The sequence below is a fragment of the Conger conger genome, chromosome 17, assembly GCF_963514075.1.
Source record: "Conger conger chromosome 17, fConCon1.1, whole genome shotgun sequence".
Classification (NCBI taxonomy): domain Eukaryota; kingdom Metazoa; phylum Chordata; class Actinopteri; order Anguilliformes; family Congridae; genus Conger; species Conger conger.
The window spans coordinates 7,155,008-7,172,507 of NC_083776.1; the positions used below are offsets into that span (position 1 = coordinate 7,155,008).

Genomic DNA, 17,500 nt, shown 5'->3' on the forward strand with positions numbered 1-17,500 from the left:
TAGGTGCTTGACTGGGACCCGGAAGGTTGGTGGTTCAAGCCTTGGTGTAGCCACAATAAGATCCACACAACCGTTGGGCCCTTGAGCAAGGCCCTTAACTTTGCATTGCTCCAGGGGAGAATGGCCCCAGCTTAGTCTAATAAACTGTAAGTCGCTTTGGATGAAGAAGAAGAAGAAAAAAATGGAGGAGTGGACGACGAAGAGGACTCACCCGCGGGAAGGTGGTGAAGCGATCCAGCCCCTCCACGAAGCAGAACATCTGGAGGCTGATGGCCGACATCACGATGAGCAGGCTGGCCGTGAACACCACCAGGCTGCCCAGCTTCTTCCCCGGCCCGAAGATCTTATACACAAAGTCCTCCAGCGCCGGGGAGATCTTAATCAGGCGCACCACCCGCAGCACCTGTGGGGCGGGAGGGGACCGCTCAGACAGCTGCACACTTCCTGCTGCTCATGCAGAATTTCCTGCACACGTCCTGCTGCTCGTAAAGAACTTCCTGCACACTTCCTGCTGCTCATGCAGAACTTCCTGCACACGTCCTGCTGCTCGTAAAGAACTTCCTGCACACTTCCTGCTGCTCATAAAGAACTTCCTGCACACTTCCTGCTGCTCATGCAGAACTTCCTGCACACTTCCTGCTGTTAATACAGAACTTCCAGTACACTTCCTGCTGTTCGTAAAGAACTTCCTGCACACTTCCTCACCTCACATTTCCTCTGCTCTTTACCTGAGGAGTCTGAGACATTATCTATGTCTGTAATTTCTACCTTTTCAGGTGCAGCAGTTGACACTCATTTTGTGATGAACTGAGTCACATCTGCTCATGCTGTGCCTAGCGGCTAAGGTACATGACTGGGGCAGCCTGTAGACTAGTGGCTAAGGTACATGACTGGGGCAGCCTGTAGACTAGTGGCAAAGGTACATGACTGGGGCAGCCTGTAGCCTAGTGGCTAAGGTACATGACTGGGGCAGCCTGTAGCCTAGTGGCTAAGGTACATGACTGGGGCAGCCTGTAGCCTAGTGGCTAATGTACATGACTGGGGCAGCCTGTAGACTAGTGGCTAAGGTACATGACTGGGGCAGTCTGTAGTCTAGTGGCTAAGGTACATGACTGGGGCAGCCTGTAGCCTAGTGGCTAAGGTACATGACTGGGGCAGCCTGTAGTCTAGTGGCTAAGGTACATGACTGGGACCTGGAAGGTTGGTGGTTCAAGCCCCTGGTGTAGCCACAATAAGATCTGCACAGCTGTTTGGCCCTTGAGCAAGGCCCTTAACCCCACATTGCTCCAGAGGGGATTGTCCCCTGCTTAGTCTACTCAATGTAAGTCGCTTTGGATAAAAATGACAGCTAAACAACACATTTTTATTATAAATGATTATTTTGCTTACATGCTCAGAATGTCATTTTTCATCAGCGTGCAGACTCAGTTTTTTCCCCATTGACTCTTCCCAGTACCTGCACCCACAGGATATTGGAGGTGTCTTTTCGAGCTGAGCTCATTAACCATAGGTCAGAGGAAAACTTCCATACGTCTGTACTGTTCATGTCTATTTGAAATACAGTATTACCAGAACCGGCTGCAAGATCAAGTCGAGCCAAGCATAGTGAAAATCAACACAGGAAAGGTCGATTTCATTACGTTTGTATCCTGGGATTTTGCAAAATACTTGTAGTTTATTAGATTAACCAGATTGCAATCGACAGCAGTGGCACATCCTGCAGGGCAATACAGCACTCGTACACTACAGTCAAAAGCCGAGGAAACTCATTTGTTGCAAGTCGTACTTCTGTTATAGTTTATATTGCTTTGCTGCCGGGCCAGACACTAAAGCCATGACATCACCACGGTAAATTCTGGAAATAAACATTGACAAAAACCTTATTAAGAGGTATAAAATTCCTCCACACTCAGCTCCATGACTTTGAATGAAACAGTCGTGGTGTGAGGAACCACACACCCAGCACTGTGACTTTGAATAAAACAGGCGGTGTGTGAGGAGCCATTGATCTGGGCTGCTGTCAGAAGAAAAGCATCGATCTCCATTCCTCTGCAATAACAGGGTTATATATTCCTTCGCCATTTTCATGCTTTCCCAGATTGCACTGGGTGACAGGGTTTCCAAGACGACAATGCATCTTGGTCGGGTCTTGATCAAAGGCGGGGAATGAGTATCGATTTTCCACACCGGGGCCCAGACTACTGCTCCTGTACAGAGAGTCCAGGAAAGCCAGAGAGGCACCTCACTGAAGCAGGGCTCAGCCCCAGGGTAATGAGTGCTGTAGAGAGATCAGCCCCACTGTAATGGTGTTGCAGAGAGATCAGCCCCACTGTAATGGTGTTGCAGAGAGATCAGCCCCACTGTAATGAGTGCTGTAGAGAGATCAGCCCCACTGTAATGGTGTTGCAGAGAGATCAGCCCCACTGTAATGGTGTTGCAGAGAGATCAGCCCCACTGTAATGAGTGCTGTAGAGAGATCAGCCCCACTGTAATGGTGTTGCAGAGAGATCAGCCCCACTGTAATGGTGTTGCAGAGAGATCAGCCCCACTGTAATGAGTGCTGTAGAGAGATCAGCCCCACTGTAATGGTGTTGCAGAGAGATCAGCTCCACTGTAATGGTGTTGCAGAGAGATCAGCCCCACTGTAATGGTGTTGCAGAGAGATCAGCCCCACTGTAATGAGTGCTGTAGAGAGATCAGCCCCACTGTAATGGTGTTTCCCATGAAACCCCCCGGCCTGTTCTGGAAGGCCGCAAGCCTCCCATAGTGAGAATGAGTTGCCACAATATGCCACATCAAAACCAAGACACTCACTACCCGCTCTGCTGTTAAACAGGGACTCTACCCGCTCTGCTGTTAAACAGGGACTCTACCCACTCTGCTGTTAAACAGGGACTCTACACGGCGGTCTGGTGTTAAACAGGGACACTTTGTGGTTCGGTGTTAAACAGGGACACTACGTTGTGGTTTGGTGTGAAACAGGGACACTACGTTGTGGTTTGGTGTTAAACAGGGACTCTTTGTGGTTAGGTGTTAAACGGGGACACTTTGTGGTTTGGTGTTAAACAGGGACACTTTGTGGTTCGGTGTTAAACGGGGACACTTTTTGGTTCAGTGTTAAACGGGGACACTTTTTGGTTCGGTGTTAAACAGGGACACTTTGTGGTTCAGTGTTAAACAGGGACACTTTTTGGTTCGGTGTTAAACAGGGACACTTTGTGGTTCGGTGTTAAACAGGGACACTTTTTGGTTCGGTGTTAAACAGGGACACTTTGTGGTTCGGTGTTAAACGGGGACACTTTTTTGGTTCGGTGTTAAACGGGGACACTTTTTGGTTTCGGTGTTAAACGGGGATACTTTTTGGTTCGGTGTTAAACGGGGACACTACCGGGGCTGTCAGGGCGGAGAAGGCGCTCTCCGGCGGGCCCTCTCCGTCTCCATCGCGCTCTGAATGTGTTTAGTCTTCAGCACGCCGCGCTGTCGTCCGGGCGGCGGGGCCATCGATCTCCAGCCCCGCTCGCCAGACGCGGGCTGTCTGCTCATTGTGGACCGGAGGGCAGCATTAGGCATTCCGCGCACGCCGCCGGGACTCCAGAAGAGCCGCATTATGACCGAGCATCTCCCCGACGCTGACAGCTGTCTCCGCCGCGCCGTTTCTTAACCAAATTGGAAGGCGATAGGCAAGGCTGACCTTTCACGAGAAAACTGGCCACACATTAACGCCTCCCGGGAGAGCGCAGGAACCGAGAGAGCCACTTTAGAAATACGGCTCCCTCTGCTCAACCCTGAACACAGACCGGCCGTTCGCCCGTCCCATTGGCCATTGGCCCATTGAGACTGCGTGTGCAGCAACCCGATTGGCTGCATCGCCATTAGATGGGAGAAGACAGATCTGTGAAGTTAAGAGAGATGAAAGGATCGTTATTATATTTTCAGAGTACGACGTATGGATCAGGGCCAAGTTGATAATTAGCGGTTGAGACGGGAATTGAATTGGGATCAGAGCGGATCAGCACTGGACGTAGGGCTAAAGGCCAGAAGACAACTGCGCTTCAGAGCCACAGAGTTTTCTTTCATATTTTTAGGCGATCAAAGCTGCACTGCACAGGCCCAAAACTTTCTCAGAGATTAAAGAAAGCCAGTTTGTCAACACATCACACTTGAGCAAGCGGGGAAAGGCCCGCAAAGCCACACGAGAGACTTTTCAGAAGAGAACGACCTTTCGTTATTAACGACGAACTCAAGCTGGTTTGAGAAAAGAAAGAAGGAGCCCATTTCTACCAGCGTGACAGTTCGGTCGAGAGAGTTTGTTTACTCTCGAACTCAACCAAGCCAATTTCAGCAGATTGCCCCGCATTTTGCGCTGTTGATGAACTGGCCGGAAAATTGGAAGCAAAATGACGAATCCATTATTTCGGTGATTTCTGATGCCTCTTTTGAACAAGTGCAGCTCTCCGCAACTGTACAAGGAGCGGAGATGGAGGACTGAAATGGCTTTCCTGAGCACAACTTGAGGAGAGTTTAGAGTGGATGTGGGGAGTCACGCTCACACAGACCCGAAAAAATCCGTCGACTCAACACAACAACACAAGGAAGTAAAACAGGACTTCGCTTCAAGCAAAACTGAGACATCAGGGATAATTATCAATGCACAGAATAATTACGGTCCTCATTGATGTTCCCACATCAAACATTCACTTTGCTGAGGCCAATGTGCTTAACGAGAAGATGAACTTTGTTTTTTTTTTTCTTACCGGAATAATCGAGTGTAAATTTGTCTGAAAATATTGCCGTCGTGTTCTTTCGGGTCTCTTCAGCACCCCTACTTTACTCGGGCCACACAGGTTTTTTCTACGCAGGCAGGTGGACGGGGCTCTATCATTCACATTCACATCAGAGCAGATTGTCTTTTAGGTCTCTGGTCTCTACAAACAAGCCTCATAGGTTTGCCACCGCCATCTTGTAAGCACTGACTGAATCTGCTTAATGAACACAAAATGGCTGTCGGTGAATAAAGACACAGATGTTATCGTGCCAGACCGGCATAGAACCGGTGGAGGGACGGCTGCACTTGGTGAAATATTCTAATTCAAACAGTCTGTACACAGATAAAAACAATATTGAAATTTCAGCTGGGGAATTTTTTTTAAACATATTTAAACATTTAAGTAACAACTGTACATTTTATAGGGAGAATTTTTTTATTGTTGTCATAAATACTATTTAACACTCCAACAGTCCAATAGGGCGGGCCTGGTTTTTGGCTGTTCTGGCCTGGTTTTTGTTTTTTTCACAATTTTGGTTTCCTTTGTGCAGTGTGCTTGTGGCTCCACCAAAAATAAAAATAAAACTGGAATGGACTGGAGTAGTTCCAAACAGAGGCTACATTACAGACATCACTGGCATTAGAGCGCACATCGAACATCGACTGTATGTGTATAAGTCAGGGTGAAGAACAACAGCACCCCTAGAGGTGGGAGGTGGAGACGAAGACACTACAAATGTGAAAATAAAAGTTAAGTGAGTTAAGCCTCCCAGGGAAACACCTCATCCCTACACACGCACACGCACACGCACGCTCACAGGACCTGCTCAGTCAGACGTGTGTTTGCACTATTGTGGAGGTTGCAATACACAAATTGATCGATATGAAACCACGAGTAGACGGAGGAGACAGCCACAATCCATCAGCGACACACACACACGACACAAAGCAAGCATTCGGCACACGGACCGTCTGCCGGAGCTCATTAACAGCGCGGTGTAATCTTGGCGAATCCACCACTTTGCTGCGGGCGCGTGCGTGAGGTTATCCCCCTCCTCTCTTCTCTGCTTCACGTTCGGCTCACGATGACGTTACGCTCCCGCCTCCGCGCTCACGGTGACAAACGCCCTTTTAGCGCTGTTTACCGCGTGATTACGCCTTCTGGAACCTTCCGTGTTCCTGTGTCACGGTGTCCTGTCTGCCGAATGTCATTCTGCCCAAATGCTTGTTAGACCCAAGGACAGGCAGCACTTAGGTGGGCCGCGTTCCCCTCTCTGTTCCACGTCCCAGCCTCCACATTATTTAACTGGATACATTTGTGATTTATATTTTTTTTATTTGCTCTTTTTGCTGCCTGATCGCCTGTTGAGCGCCGTGGTTTTCCATCACTTCTGATTCCCTCTCTCCTACCTTACCTATGCGCTGTACAAACTCATCCATTACAAACCAGAATAGGGGGGGAAAAAAGAAAGAAAATAAACTACTTCTATGACCACTGTTTTTGTGATTCCACCAATGTATTAATGGATGAATAAATATTATAATTCTCAAAGATGCCAGTGGAAAAATAAGCCTGTGCAAAATTAAGCGAACAGATATTTTTTGAAATGATGCTCCGATTCTGCACAGCGATTCCCTCACGGCAGGGAGAACAAATGCAGCCGTTTCTGTCCGATCTTCTCAAATAAAACAGGCCATTCCTTTCCTACGAATCAGCTCTGACTGGCACCATGGCAACCAGCACAGTCCCCCATTACCCATGATGCCCGTGTGATTGGGAACAAGCTACAAAACAGGATTTTTCTGTCTTTTTATTTTTTTATTTTATTTTTTTCATGCCAATTCCTTTCAGAGGCTGTGAGAGGCTGAAGCGAGTTTGACATTTAAAGACGACTTGGCCAACGGCGTGGGTCTTTTTGATGTGAAACGACCGCAGCAAAGTTCAAATAACCCACTGGCACCTGGCAGCAAGCGTGGAAAATGGCAGCCATTTCCCCAAAACAGCGGCAGTCCGGTTTTTGGAGACGTTATTACAGCCAATCCGCTGACTGAACAAAAGGAAAGAAAACATGGGCTACAACAGCCACGGGTTAACGATGAACGCTGAGGCACAGACAACACCTGACACCTGCTTTCATTTCCATCTTTCAACTCTCCATTCTACCCTCTTCTTCCCTCCAGTGAAAATTGACAAAAGTGTGAAAAGTGTTCCTTTGAAAAACTGTGATTTAAACATCCAAAAAAGAAGATTAGAAGATTGGCCAAACAAACAAACAGAACAAAGCCACATCTGTCCCTAACCACGCAAGATTCCTCTCTATGAATCGATGCTGGTATCCGAACTGCGACAACGTCCATCGAAGTCCGTCGAAACAAACGGCAAATTGCACTACCATGACAGACAGCCAGCTAGATGGTAGAGCCCATACCAAACATTAAATTCCCTCGAAACTAATAAAATAAACTCTCATGGCACAGTGATTTAGTTCAGGGATACCAAATAAAAGATTCTGTTTCATATTAACTGTAGGAAACAATAGAACGCTGTACAGACCTCTGTTAGAGATTCCCCTTTAAATAATATCTCTCTCAAAGGTTTTAAGTTTGTATACACTGCAAAAACCAAAAACTAAGTCAATCTGAACAAGCCTTTCAGTCTTATCATCGAAACATCTTATCTTAACTTTTTTTTTTTTTTTTTTACATCTTAACTTTTTTGCTAAATAAGACAAAAATATTGCCAATAAGGTGAGGCAGTTTGACTCTCTTCAGGATCTGGAAATGGAGTAAGAAAATGTAACTTCTCATTAATAATATCCTGTCAATTTGTGGCAGCCAGGTAAGTTTGGGACAGGAAAATTCTTCAAATGCTTCTGCTTCTGACATTTCAGACTTTCAGTACAGCCCAGTACACAGAACATACTGCAGTGCTGCAAGGTTCCACCGGTTCCACAGTACAGGTAGCAGGAGAGAGAGATGAGCAAGAGCGAGAGAGAGAGGTGAGATGGGTTGAGAGAGAGAGAGAGAGAGAGAGAGAGAGAGGGGATTCCTACCTGAAAGTAGGTGAACTGGGAGTGGTAGAGGTCAGGGTAGATGTGCAGATAGAGAGAGAGAGAGAGAGAGAGGATTCCTACCTGAAAGTAGGTGAATTGGGAGTGGTAGAGGTCGGGGTAGATGTGCAGGGTGGTCCCCATCACCAGCAGAGACTCAAACTTGTGCAGAGAGGAGCTGATGTAGCCAGTGAAGCCCAGACACCAGATCTTCAGGAGCGCTTCCAGGTCAAAGAGCACGGTGAAGGCCACCTGCAGAGAGAGAGAGGCAGTCACACCCAGGACTCCAGAGCTCTGTGGTGCATGGGGCATTCTGGCACAAAATGGCTGCTGTTCATCACCCAGGTGGGAACTGCACATTGTTGGTGGTTGAGGCCGGTTTTTCCCTCATCACTGTACAGTGTTTTGAGTGTGAGAACTAACTATCTATCGATTCATCTACTACCTTTCACCGACTCCAACGACACTGGCTGTGTTGCCAAACACATGAACAGCCATTACACCCCTCAGGAAGGATACAAGGATACTGTATATGAATCATGCATTAAAACCAGGGAGGACAGGTTAACCTGCTATCAGACAGGGGCCTGAATTCAATCAGAACTTTGTAACAAAAAGAAAACAACACCTTTGCTCATACAGTTTGGCAATTATTAAAAATTGCTCTCCAAAAGTGTTATTTTTCTTTTTGACAGAAAAAAGTTTCGGGCGAAAGTTTTTGGGTGAATCTTAGCAATACCTCGCTTAATTTCTTCTTGACCAAAATATCCCTGCAAGTTTTAGACCAATCAGACCTAACATACTGCAACATAAACTTCCATTCTCTCTACTTCACTTGTGTCAGGCTAAATCATATTATTTCTACTTTAAACTACAAAGACTTTTAAAATGGCCTCCAAAGACAGGAGTGGAAATCTTGGCGCACTTCATTTCCAAAATGGCCGCTTTCCCAAACTGGCTGGCAGTGCTAGAGTGAGAACTTTAGTGACAAACTTGATACTCACTAACAAGCAACCAAACTATTATTTCACTAAACTTAATATACAGCTGACGAGTAACATTTTCCACCTGAACCACCGGTACAGTAAGAATCTATAGTTATAAATATTACCTGCCACCTTGAGGCAAGCACCCAATAATAATATACTGTGCAGTGCTGCTATACGGGCATAAAGAGTTCTCTTTTTTGCCAGAAGGAACAATTCATGTATACAATTGTCCCTGTACTTCCCCCCAAAATGAACACACAAAATGTGTGTTTGTGAGTGTGTGTGTGTGTAAGTGTATTTTTGGGTGTATATCTGTGTGTGTGTGTGTGTGTGTGTGTGTGTGTGTGTGTGTGTGTGTGTGTGTGTGTGCGTGGGTGAGTGTGTGTGAGTGTGTGTGTGAGTGTATGTGTATGTGTTCATGCTCAACTTCCTGTCAATCCAGGAGAGGATATTGAAGAGCCAGGACAGGTTTCGGGTTAGGGTTAGGGTTAAGGTTAGGGTTAGGGTCAGGGTCAAGGTTCATTCAGGCCCACCCACAGACAAGAACAGTTTCCTGAACAAGGTAAGCAGCCAAATCAGCATCTAATTCTTATCTTTATGTGTGTGAATGTATGTGTGTGCGTGTCGGAGAATGTCTAATTCTTCCCGTTTAAACATGGCTGGACTAGAACACTCTACAACACACCAAGCCTGTGGTATGGCTGACTGCTGAATCATTTATGATACTAAACCACATTGTTTTGCAATAATATTTTCATTTGTAGCAGTTTACAGTAAATTGAGTAGAATTAATTTACTGCTTGTTCTGGACAATGTCAGTCTTCACTAATTAAAAGTGGGGGGTGGGGGATGGGGGGGTGTAGTTTAATTAAACACGAAATTAAATGAAGTAATGAAAGCAGAAAAAGCAAATGGCAGAGGACAGACAGAGTCTTCCCCGACGCCTCAGCGATCCACAGACATAAATAATGAGAGCAGAGGCAGTGTGCGTGCGGACCTGGAGCTGTTCCCTGAGGCTCCCGCACCTTATCTCCTGCGCTCAGCTGTGAGCGTGTGTGTGTGTGTGTGTGTGTGTGTGTGAGAGAGAGAGAGAGGATGTGTGTGTGTGTGTGTGTGTGTGTGAGAGAGTGTGTGTGTGTGTGTGTGTGAGAGAGAAGATGTGTGTGTGTGTGTGTGTGTGTGAGAGAGAGGGTGTGTGTGTGAGAGAGAGAGAGAGGATGTGTGTGTGTGTGTGTGTGTGAGAGAGAGGATGTGTGTGTGTGTGTGAGAGAGAGGATGTGTGTGTGTGTGTGTGTGTACGTGTGTGCGTGAGTATGTGTGTGTGTGAGAGAGTGTGTGTGTGTGTGTGTGTGTGTGAGAGAGAGGATGTGTGTGTGTGTGTGTGTGTGTGAGTGTGAGTTTGTGTGTGTGTGTGTGTGTGTATGTGTGTGAGTGTGTCTATGTGTATGTGTGTGAGAGAGAGGATGTGTGTATGTGTGTGTGTGTGCATGTGCGTGCGTGAGTGTGTGTGTGAGTGTGAGACAGAGGGAGGGTGTGTATGTGTGTGTGTGTGTGTGTATGTGTATGTGTGTGTGTGTGTATGTATGTGTACATGTGTGTGTGTGTGTGTGTGTACGTGTGTGCAGTTGTGACCTTTGTGGATGGACAATTATCAGCATATCTGGGAAGGTGATTCATGAAAAAGGTAAAGACAATAAAAGATAAGGGAGCAGTGGGTTGTGAATAATGGCTGAGCACACAGAGACAGCCACAGCCACAGCCACAGCCACAGCCACAGCACACAGCCACAGCCACAGCCACAGCACACAGCCACAGCCACAGCCACAGCCACAGCACACAGCACTGGACACGCCCGCCACACGGACTGCAGGGAAGAGCGAGCCTAACATCGCACTGCTCTCATTTCTAATCAGTGTGCAATACACATTTCCTTTCAAAGAGCTAAATGCATTAACAAATCAATAACATCGACTCCACAAAGAAATACAACACCACGTGCCAAGCCAAAGACAATAAAGACATCACACCAATAATGGCCGATCATACCATATAATATTGTAATATTTAACTTCTTTTTTTATTTTTATTTTTATTTTTACACTTCTGCGGTTTACCTGGACAAACTGTAAATGAATGAGAAACAAAATGAGTTTTACTTGCAGGACAGTGTTTGAGCGCTCTGGTGCACACACACATAAGTGTATTAGGAATTCCCCTGCGTCTGTTCAGAGATCTGACTGAAAGGCAGGGCACTCTAACTGACAGCAACACGGGCACAATTAAACACAACAGAAACACAAGTTCTCTCATTATGCCGAGATGGGTTTGAAAGGGACATGAGCAGCAATTAAAAACATGCTCGTTGTGCGTCCCCTGATTATGCTGAATGACCACACAGGACCCAGCGGTGGGGTCTCAACACTTCAGCCGAAACTACTGAGACACAAAGGATCGCTTCAACCATCAAGAGCAGCTGGGAGACGCTCATTCTGTCCGTCAAAATCTGCCCTGCTGAAACGATCGGACCATTGACCTAAAAAAACAATAACCTTTTATACTGTACACCAGCTGTTATTCAAGCAGTGTTGGAATCGAGAGTAAGTGACAGAACTCACAAATTCATGATGTAATTGACAGTACTACTGAAATCATGACATCATTGATGGTACTACTTAATTAATGATGTAATTGACAGTACTACTTAATTCATGATGTAATGGACAGTACTACCTAATTCATGATGATGAAAAAACAAGTGAATCTGTAATCTGTCTGGCATCTGTAATCCCTACATCGGGTCAGTTAGCAGTAACTCAAACTGTTTTTGCTTTGAGGTCATCTACAGAAGCCCACAAGTGCTCCACCTCCCAGTAGCCTATCATACTGCATTTAAATATGATATATTGCAGCCAATCAGCTATTTAAATACAGGGAATTGATTGTAAAAAAAAATTAAAAAAATACTGTACTATAACACTAAGCGCATTTATCTGGAATTAAATATTTACAGTATTGGCTTTTTGTGGAAGACTAAAGGAAGCAGAAGACCTCTGAGAGGCATGGAATGAAAACCACCAGCGGCTCAGCGTTAGATTCTGACTGTCTCTGAAGCGGCCTGTAGCACGCTGGTTAAGGTAAATGACTGGGACCCGCAAGGTCGGTGGTTCTAATCCCGGTGTAGCCACAATAAAATCCGCACAGCCGTTGGGCCCTTGAGCAAGGCCCTTAACCCTGCATTGCTCCAGGGGAGGATTGTCTCCTGCTTAGTCTAATCAACTGTACGTCGCTCTGGATAAGAGCGTCTGCCAAATGCCAATAATGTAATGTAATGTAAAAGTAAATCGCTCTCCCCTTGTTACACAAGTTGTTTGTGACACAAAAGTAATAAATCTGACACAAAATCTGGGGAAAGTAACACAAATGTAGGTACACACAAAGTGTGCTGGACTTTTGAAAGTTCTCACCTCTGCCAGGTAGAACTCGTCGTAGTGTTGTCGATGGTTCTCGCCCTTGTAGTAGTTGCTAGCGGCAACAATCACATCCACCGCCACCATGCTCAAGATGAACATGTGGAACACTGAGGACCTCATCAGCTGCTGTAGAGACCGAGGGACAGATAGACAGACAGACAGACAGACAGAGACACAGAGACAGAGACAGAGACAGAGAGAGAGACAGAGAGAGAGACAGAGAGAAAAAGAGAGAGAGAGACAGACAAAGAGAGAAAGAGAGAGAGAGGCTTAGTTAGTTAGTGCATCAGAGCTGTCAATCACTTGGGCAGAAGCACCAGGTGCATTCTCCTAGAACACAGAGGTATTTTCTGCTGGAGATTTTCTCCCTGAAGTGAGGCAAGAAAAATACATGTGTTTTCAGAGACAAACAACGCACTGCATGACTCAGAGCCACAACAGAATTCAGAAATTCTAATTTCACAATCTTCATCCTGGGAAACCTGTCCGTACACTGCATTAGCACACATTTCCCCAGTAAATGAGTCTGAGTCAGTCAGTGCATACGTACAGTCTAATTCTGATGACCAGTAATCTCTGTGATAGCCTTTGTTGTTCTTATTTGAGCTGAAAGTGTCTCCAAATTTGCATTTTCACACGCAAACACGATTTTATTATTATATTTTTGGCCATGTCGTCTAACACATCTACTCTTTCATTTGAAGGAACTCAACAGCCTCTCTTGCTGTGATATCTGGTGGAAAGTAGGTCTGCTCAGCTCAGACCTGGATCAAATACTTTTCAACTTTTCAAATATTTTTACTGAGCTTGTCTGGTGGACTGGAACCTTTGAAATACTTTCAAAAAGTGCAAACCCCGCCTCCCTCTGGTCCTCTTTGTTGGCTTCCTTGCACCAGGCAAGATCAATCAAGCGCAGAAAAGAGAAGTACTTGAATGAAAACGGATGACGTATTTGACGCAGGTCTGACTCAGCTCCACGCAGGAGTGGAGAGGAGAGGAGGAGGTGGCGGTGTTCCGCTGAGAGATCGCGGAACGACTCTGGCCAATGGTCACACTCCACTGCTCGCGCTCCCAGGCACAGGGATGCGCTCACCGGGAGGAGAGCTGTTCAACCATAACCTACAGTGGACTGGCATAGACCCCCCCCCCCTTCCCTTCCCCCAATCTGAACAGCCCACGGGGGAATAACCGCTTCCTGTTTTGAGGAGTCGTGCGTCACTGTCTAACGCCGTAGCAACAGACTGCAGCAGAGCCCTTTTTACGAGTGTCACAGGCGTCAGAAACCGCAAACGTCCAGTTCAGAGGTGTGTGCGGTTTTACCCACCACAATAAAACAGCAACATAAACCCCACATCTGTCTCACCCTCTGCCCTGCGCACGTTCACATTGGAGCACTAACATAAACCCCACATCTGTCTCACCCTCTGCCCTGTGCACTTACACATTAGAGCACTAACATAAACCTGTCTCACACCCTCTGCCCTGTGCACTTACACATTAGAGCACTAACATAAACCCCACATCTGTCTCACCCTCTGCCCTGTGCACTTACACATTAGAGCACTAACATAAACCCCACATCTGTCTCACCCTCTGCCCTGTGCACTACACATTAGAGCACTAACATAAACCTGTCTCACACCCTCTGCCCTGTGCACTTACACATTAGTGCACTGGGGACTGCCCTTGGCTTCAGATTTCCACCATAGCTCATTCTCTGCAGAGGAGAATCTGGTAACGTTTTATTTCACAGCCCGTTAATTACCTTGTATTTAGGAGGTAAATACAGCGACTTGTATAATTATGAGGTAACTACTTTTAAGTACTACTTTGAAAGGTCTGTAAGCACCACACGTAAAGCACTATGTAAATATGTTCTACAGCACATTTCATAGTATTGACCAGAAAAATCTAAATAGTTACCTTATAATTACCTGGTATTTACCCAGTAAACAGCAGGTAATTAACGAGCTTGGCTGCGAAATAAAGCCTCACAGGAGAATTTGACTGAAGCTGCAACCTGACCCTCTGCAGATTCATAACCGGGCATGTTAATCACAGGGTTCCAGCGCCCAGCGATGCCCCTGGCGGCCATTTTGTGCCGAATGAAGCCGTCCCTCCTCAGCCAGTGTGGGTTACAGCTGGCTCTATCGGGTCACTGTGGAGGCTGGACACGAGCACGGCAGTAACAGGGGGGTCAAAGCCTCACACGCTCTGTATCCTGAGTAAATAAGCTCATCTGTGGAAACATTCCTGAATACTGGACGAGACGTCCCACTTTCGATTAAGAGTGCTTCACCCATGCAAAGCCAGGGGAACCCCCATATTAATGAAACACACACATACACATACTCATACAGGAATGAATACACACACACACACGCGCGTGCGCACGCAAGCATGCAAGCACGCAAGCACGCACACAAACACACACACGCGCGCACACGCACACACACCCACATGCAATCATATACACATGCACACACATATACACCCACACTTTTTAGATTAAGACAGCTTCAGACGTGAAAAATGTGCTTTGCTTAAAAAATTCTACTTCCATAATCTCTGTATGCAATCTTCCATTATCTCACATGCAGATATAATCAAAGGATAATAAAATGATTTTTTCCTCTCAGGGGGAGATACTGCCTTTAATTAGTGGAAAGGTTAATGCACAGACCTGGCACAGGACAATCAGCATTAAAGAACTCCTCAAAGCAGCTCATAATTGAAATTCTAGGGATTTAATTAAAAATATAAATTTTTTTGACTCCTAACAATTAGACCGCAATTGGTGAGTGGGCTGAAATGAAAAACTGGAAATATTAACTTACCGCCTTGAATTCTCACGCTTCAACTGAGCAAACATACATTTCCATAAATCGGGACTTTCATAAAACCATGGCCTTTTCTCAGTCATTTAGAGGGGATAGTTTATAATTGGCAAAATGCCCCTCTCTCTCCCCCTCTCTCCCTCTCTCCAGAAAGCCTTCATTAAAAGCCCATTCTGAAAGGCCCATTACAATTCAAAACTGCTTAAAGTTAACATGCCCTGAGAGGGTAGTTCAGCTAACGCTCTGGGAGGTGGTTGGTCACTTAACGGCCGCCATACCCCTTCCTGAACAGATGGGGCAGCAGTGCAGTCGAACGGTGAGGGAACTGGGATAAAAACTCAAAGGGTGGGAGAGACTCCCATTCCCAACTGGGTCACTGGACCCTTGAGAATGGACTTAACGGGAAATGCTCCGGTAATTATCCACCTGTGTGAGCTGATTACTTTACCTGATCACTGAAAGAATGCAAGCAAACGGTGAATGCAAATGTTTCACCAAGGTTATCCCTTCATCACGCACATATTATACTGGAGCTCATATACGTTTAAAAAAAATAAACTTAGAATTCATGAAAGTCATGGTGTGAGAAAGACAAAATAATGAGAACCAGTGAGAGAGAGAGAGAGAGAGAGAGGTAGAAAGAGAGAGACAGAGAGGTAGACAGAGAGAGAGAGAGACAGAGAAAGAGAAAGAGAGAGAGAGAGAGACAGAGACAGAGACAGAGACAGAGAGAGAATGATATGGTGACACCCAGGACACCAGCAAGATCAACAGCTGAAGACACGCAGGAGCTGGGCTAAAGGCAGCTCTCTCAGACGATGCAGCTATTAGCACAGAGCAGAGAAAGCGTTGCCATGGCTACACCGGCTGCATTTACATTTAGCCAACATGCTAATTTAGAGCGACTTTGTAGCGCTGGTTGTATTCTTTTTATACACGATCCACGATCAAAACCATAAACTATAACATTCACATACAGCGGACGTAATTAAAGCTGGTCTTTGTTCTTGCTCCGCCAGCTGATGGAGCTACACACATCAACACATCAGACCTCCAGCACAAGGTCAGATCAAGGGCAAACGCACACAGCACACACTCCTTCACGCGGTCAGTTCTCCGCCAGGGTATTCGCCGAGGCCGTTCTGGTTACGTGAGCAGCTCGAGGGCACAGTCGTCATCCCACCCGAGACTCAAACCCGCAGCCCCACAAGAGCGGCGACGTGAACGGGGGACTGGCCCGGGGGCGCAGATCCGGTCTGGCGATTCACGCACATTAATATTAATATTACGCGTTGGCACATGAGGAAATGGGAGAGGGTACATGCACACGCACCATTAGCTCCGTCAGACGGGCCGGTATCCATAATGAATTAGGAGTGATGGAGCCATCTGCCATGTTAGCGTAGGACAGCCATTACGGGCCCGGCCCGTGGCAAAGCAGCATGTGCTTAAGATCACTTCAGAATGTCTTCCTCTACAGCGGTCAGGCTCTTTAAAAGCCCCTTATGCAAAGGTAACGCAGGGACAAAGGGTCATGTACACGCACAATGTGCCGATGGACGTAACGCTGTCAGAAAAAAAAACTACAAAAGCTAACCAAAAATATTTATGCTAGCCACGTCTTTAGTTTTCTCCTGGATCATGTTTTTCAGAAAAGAAAGAAAACTGACTCACAAAACACTTTAAAATCTCCTCTGTGACTTTCCCCACTGCAGGAGGCTTCTCTTACAGCTCTCTTACATCTCTTACAGTCCGGCTAAGACCAGCTGGGGCACTACACCGGTTTAAGATGGTTTCAGCCGCGTTCCACACATCTAGCCATTATAGCTGGTAAAAACTGGTCATAACTGGTCCTAACTGGTCCTAACTGGTCAAAACTGGTCAAAACTGGTCAAAACTGGTCCAAACTGGTCAAGCTTGTAGTGATTGTAGTGTAAACTGGTGGTCAAACTGGTGGACCAGCAGACTATACAGGCTGGTTGATCAGCTAAAAGTGTCAAAAACACAGCTTAACAGCTTTAGGCTGTTGAGTGTTTAGTATAAGAACTCATTTTGAGCAGGGACCCCATACTTTAGGCCAGGGATGAGGCAAGGTGAGCCAAGTCAGTTTCTGGATTTCACAACAACTTTTGCTCTGAATCATTTTAATAAGCGCTATAATTTATATTTTCTGACATTACTTCTCGATAACCCCATCGATCATGACTGATAAATGTTGTTATGTCCCTATAGCAAACATTTTGCTCTTGTCTAATATTCAGGGGATCTGGTGGCAGTTTGTAGAGGTAATTAGATAATTGAGACAGAGTAATTGGTAGAAGCAAAATCCTGCACACTGGCCCCCCAGGAATGAAATCCCCCCCCGCTGCAGGCTGAACTCAGTGTGAAA

General features: G+C 46.2%; 1 protein-coding gene across 1 annotated transcript in view; it reads right to left on the bottom strand.

Annotated features, from left to right (window-relative positions):
• Positions 1-17,500, bottom strand: part of nalcn (sodium leak channel, non-selective) — a 137,857-nt gene that overhangs the window by 70,055 nt on the left and 50,302 nt on the right. Inside the window, 3 exon segments of the mRNA XM_061227054.1 lie at positions 212-403; positions 7,900-8,067; positions 12,269-12,400. Coding sequence (XP_061083038.1) covers positions 212-403; positions 7,900-8,067; positions 12,269-12,400 — 492 coding nt within the window.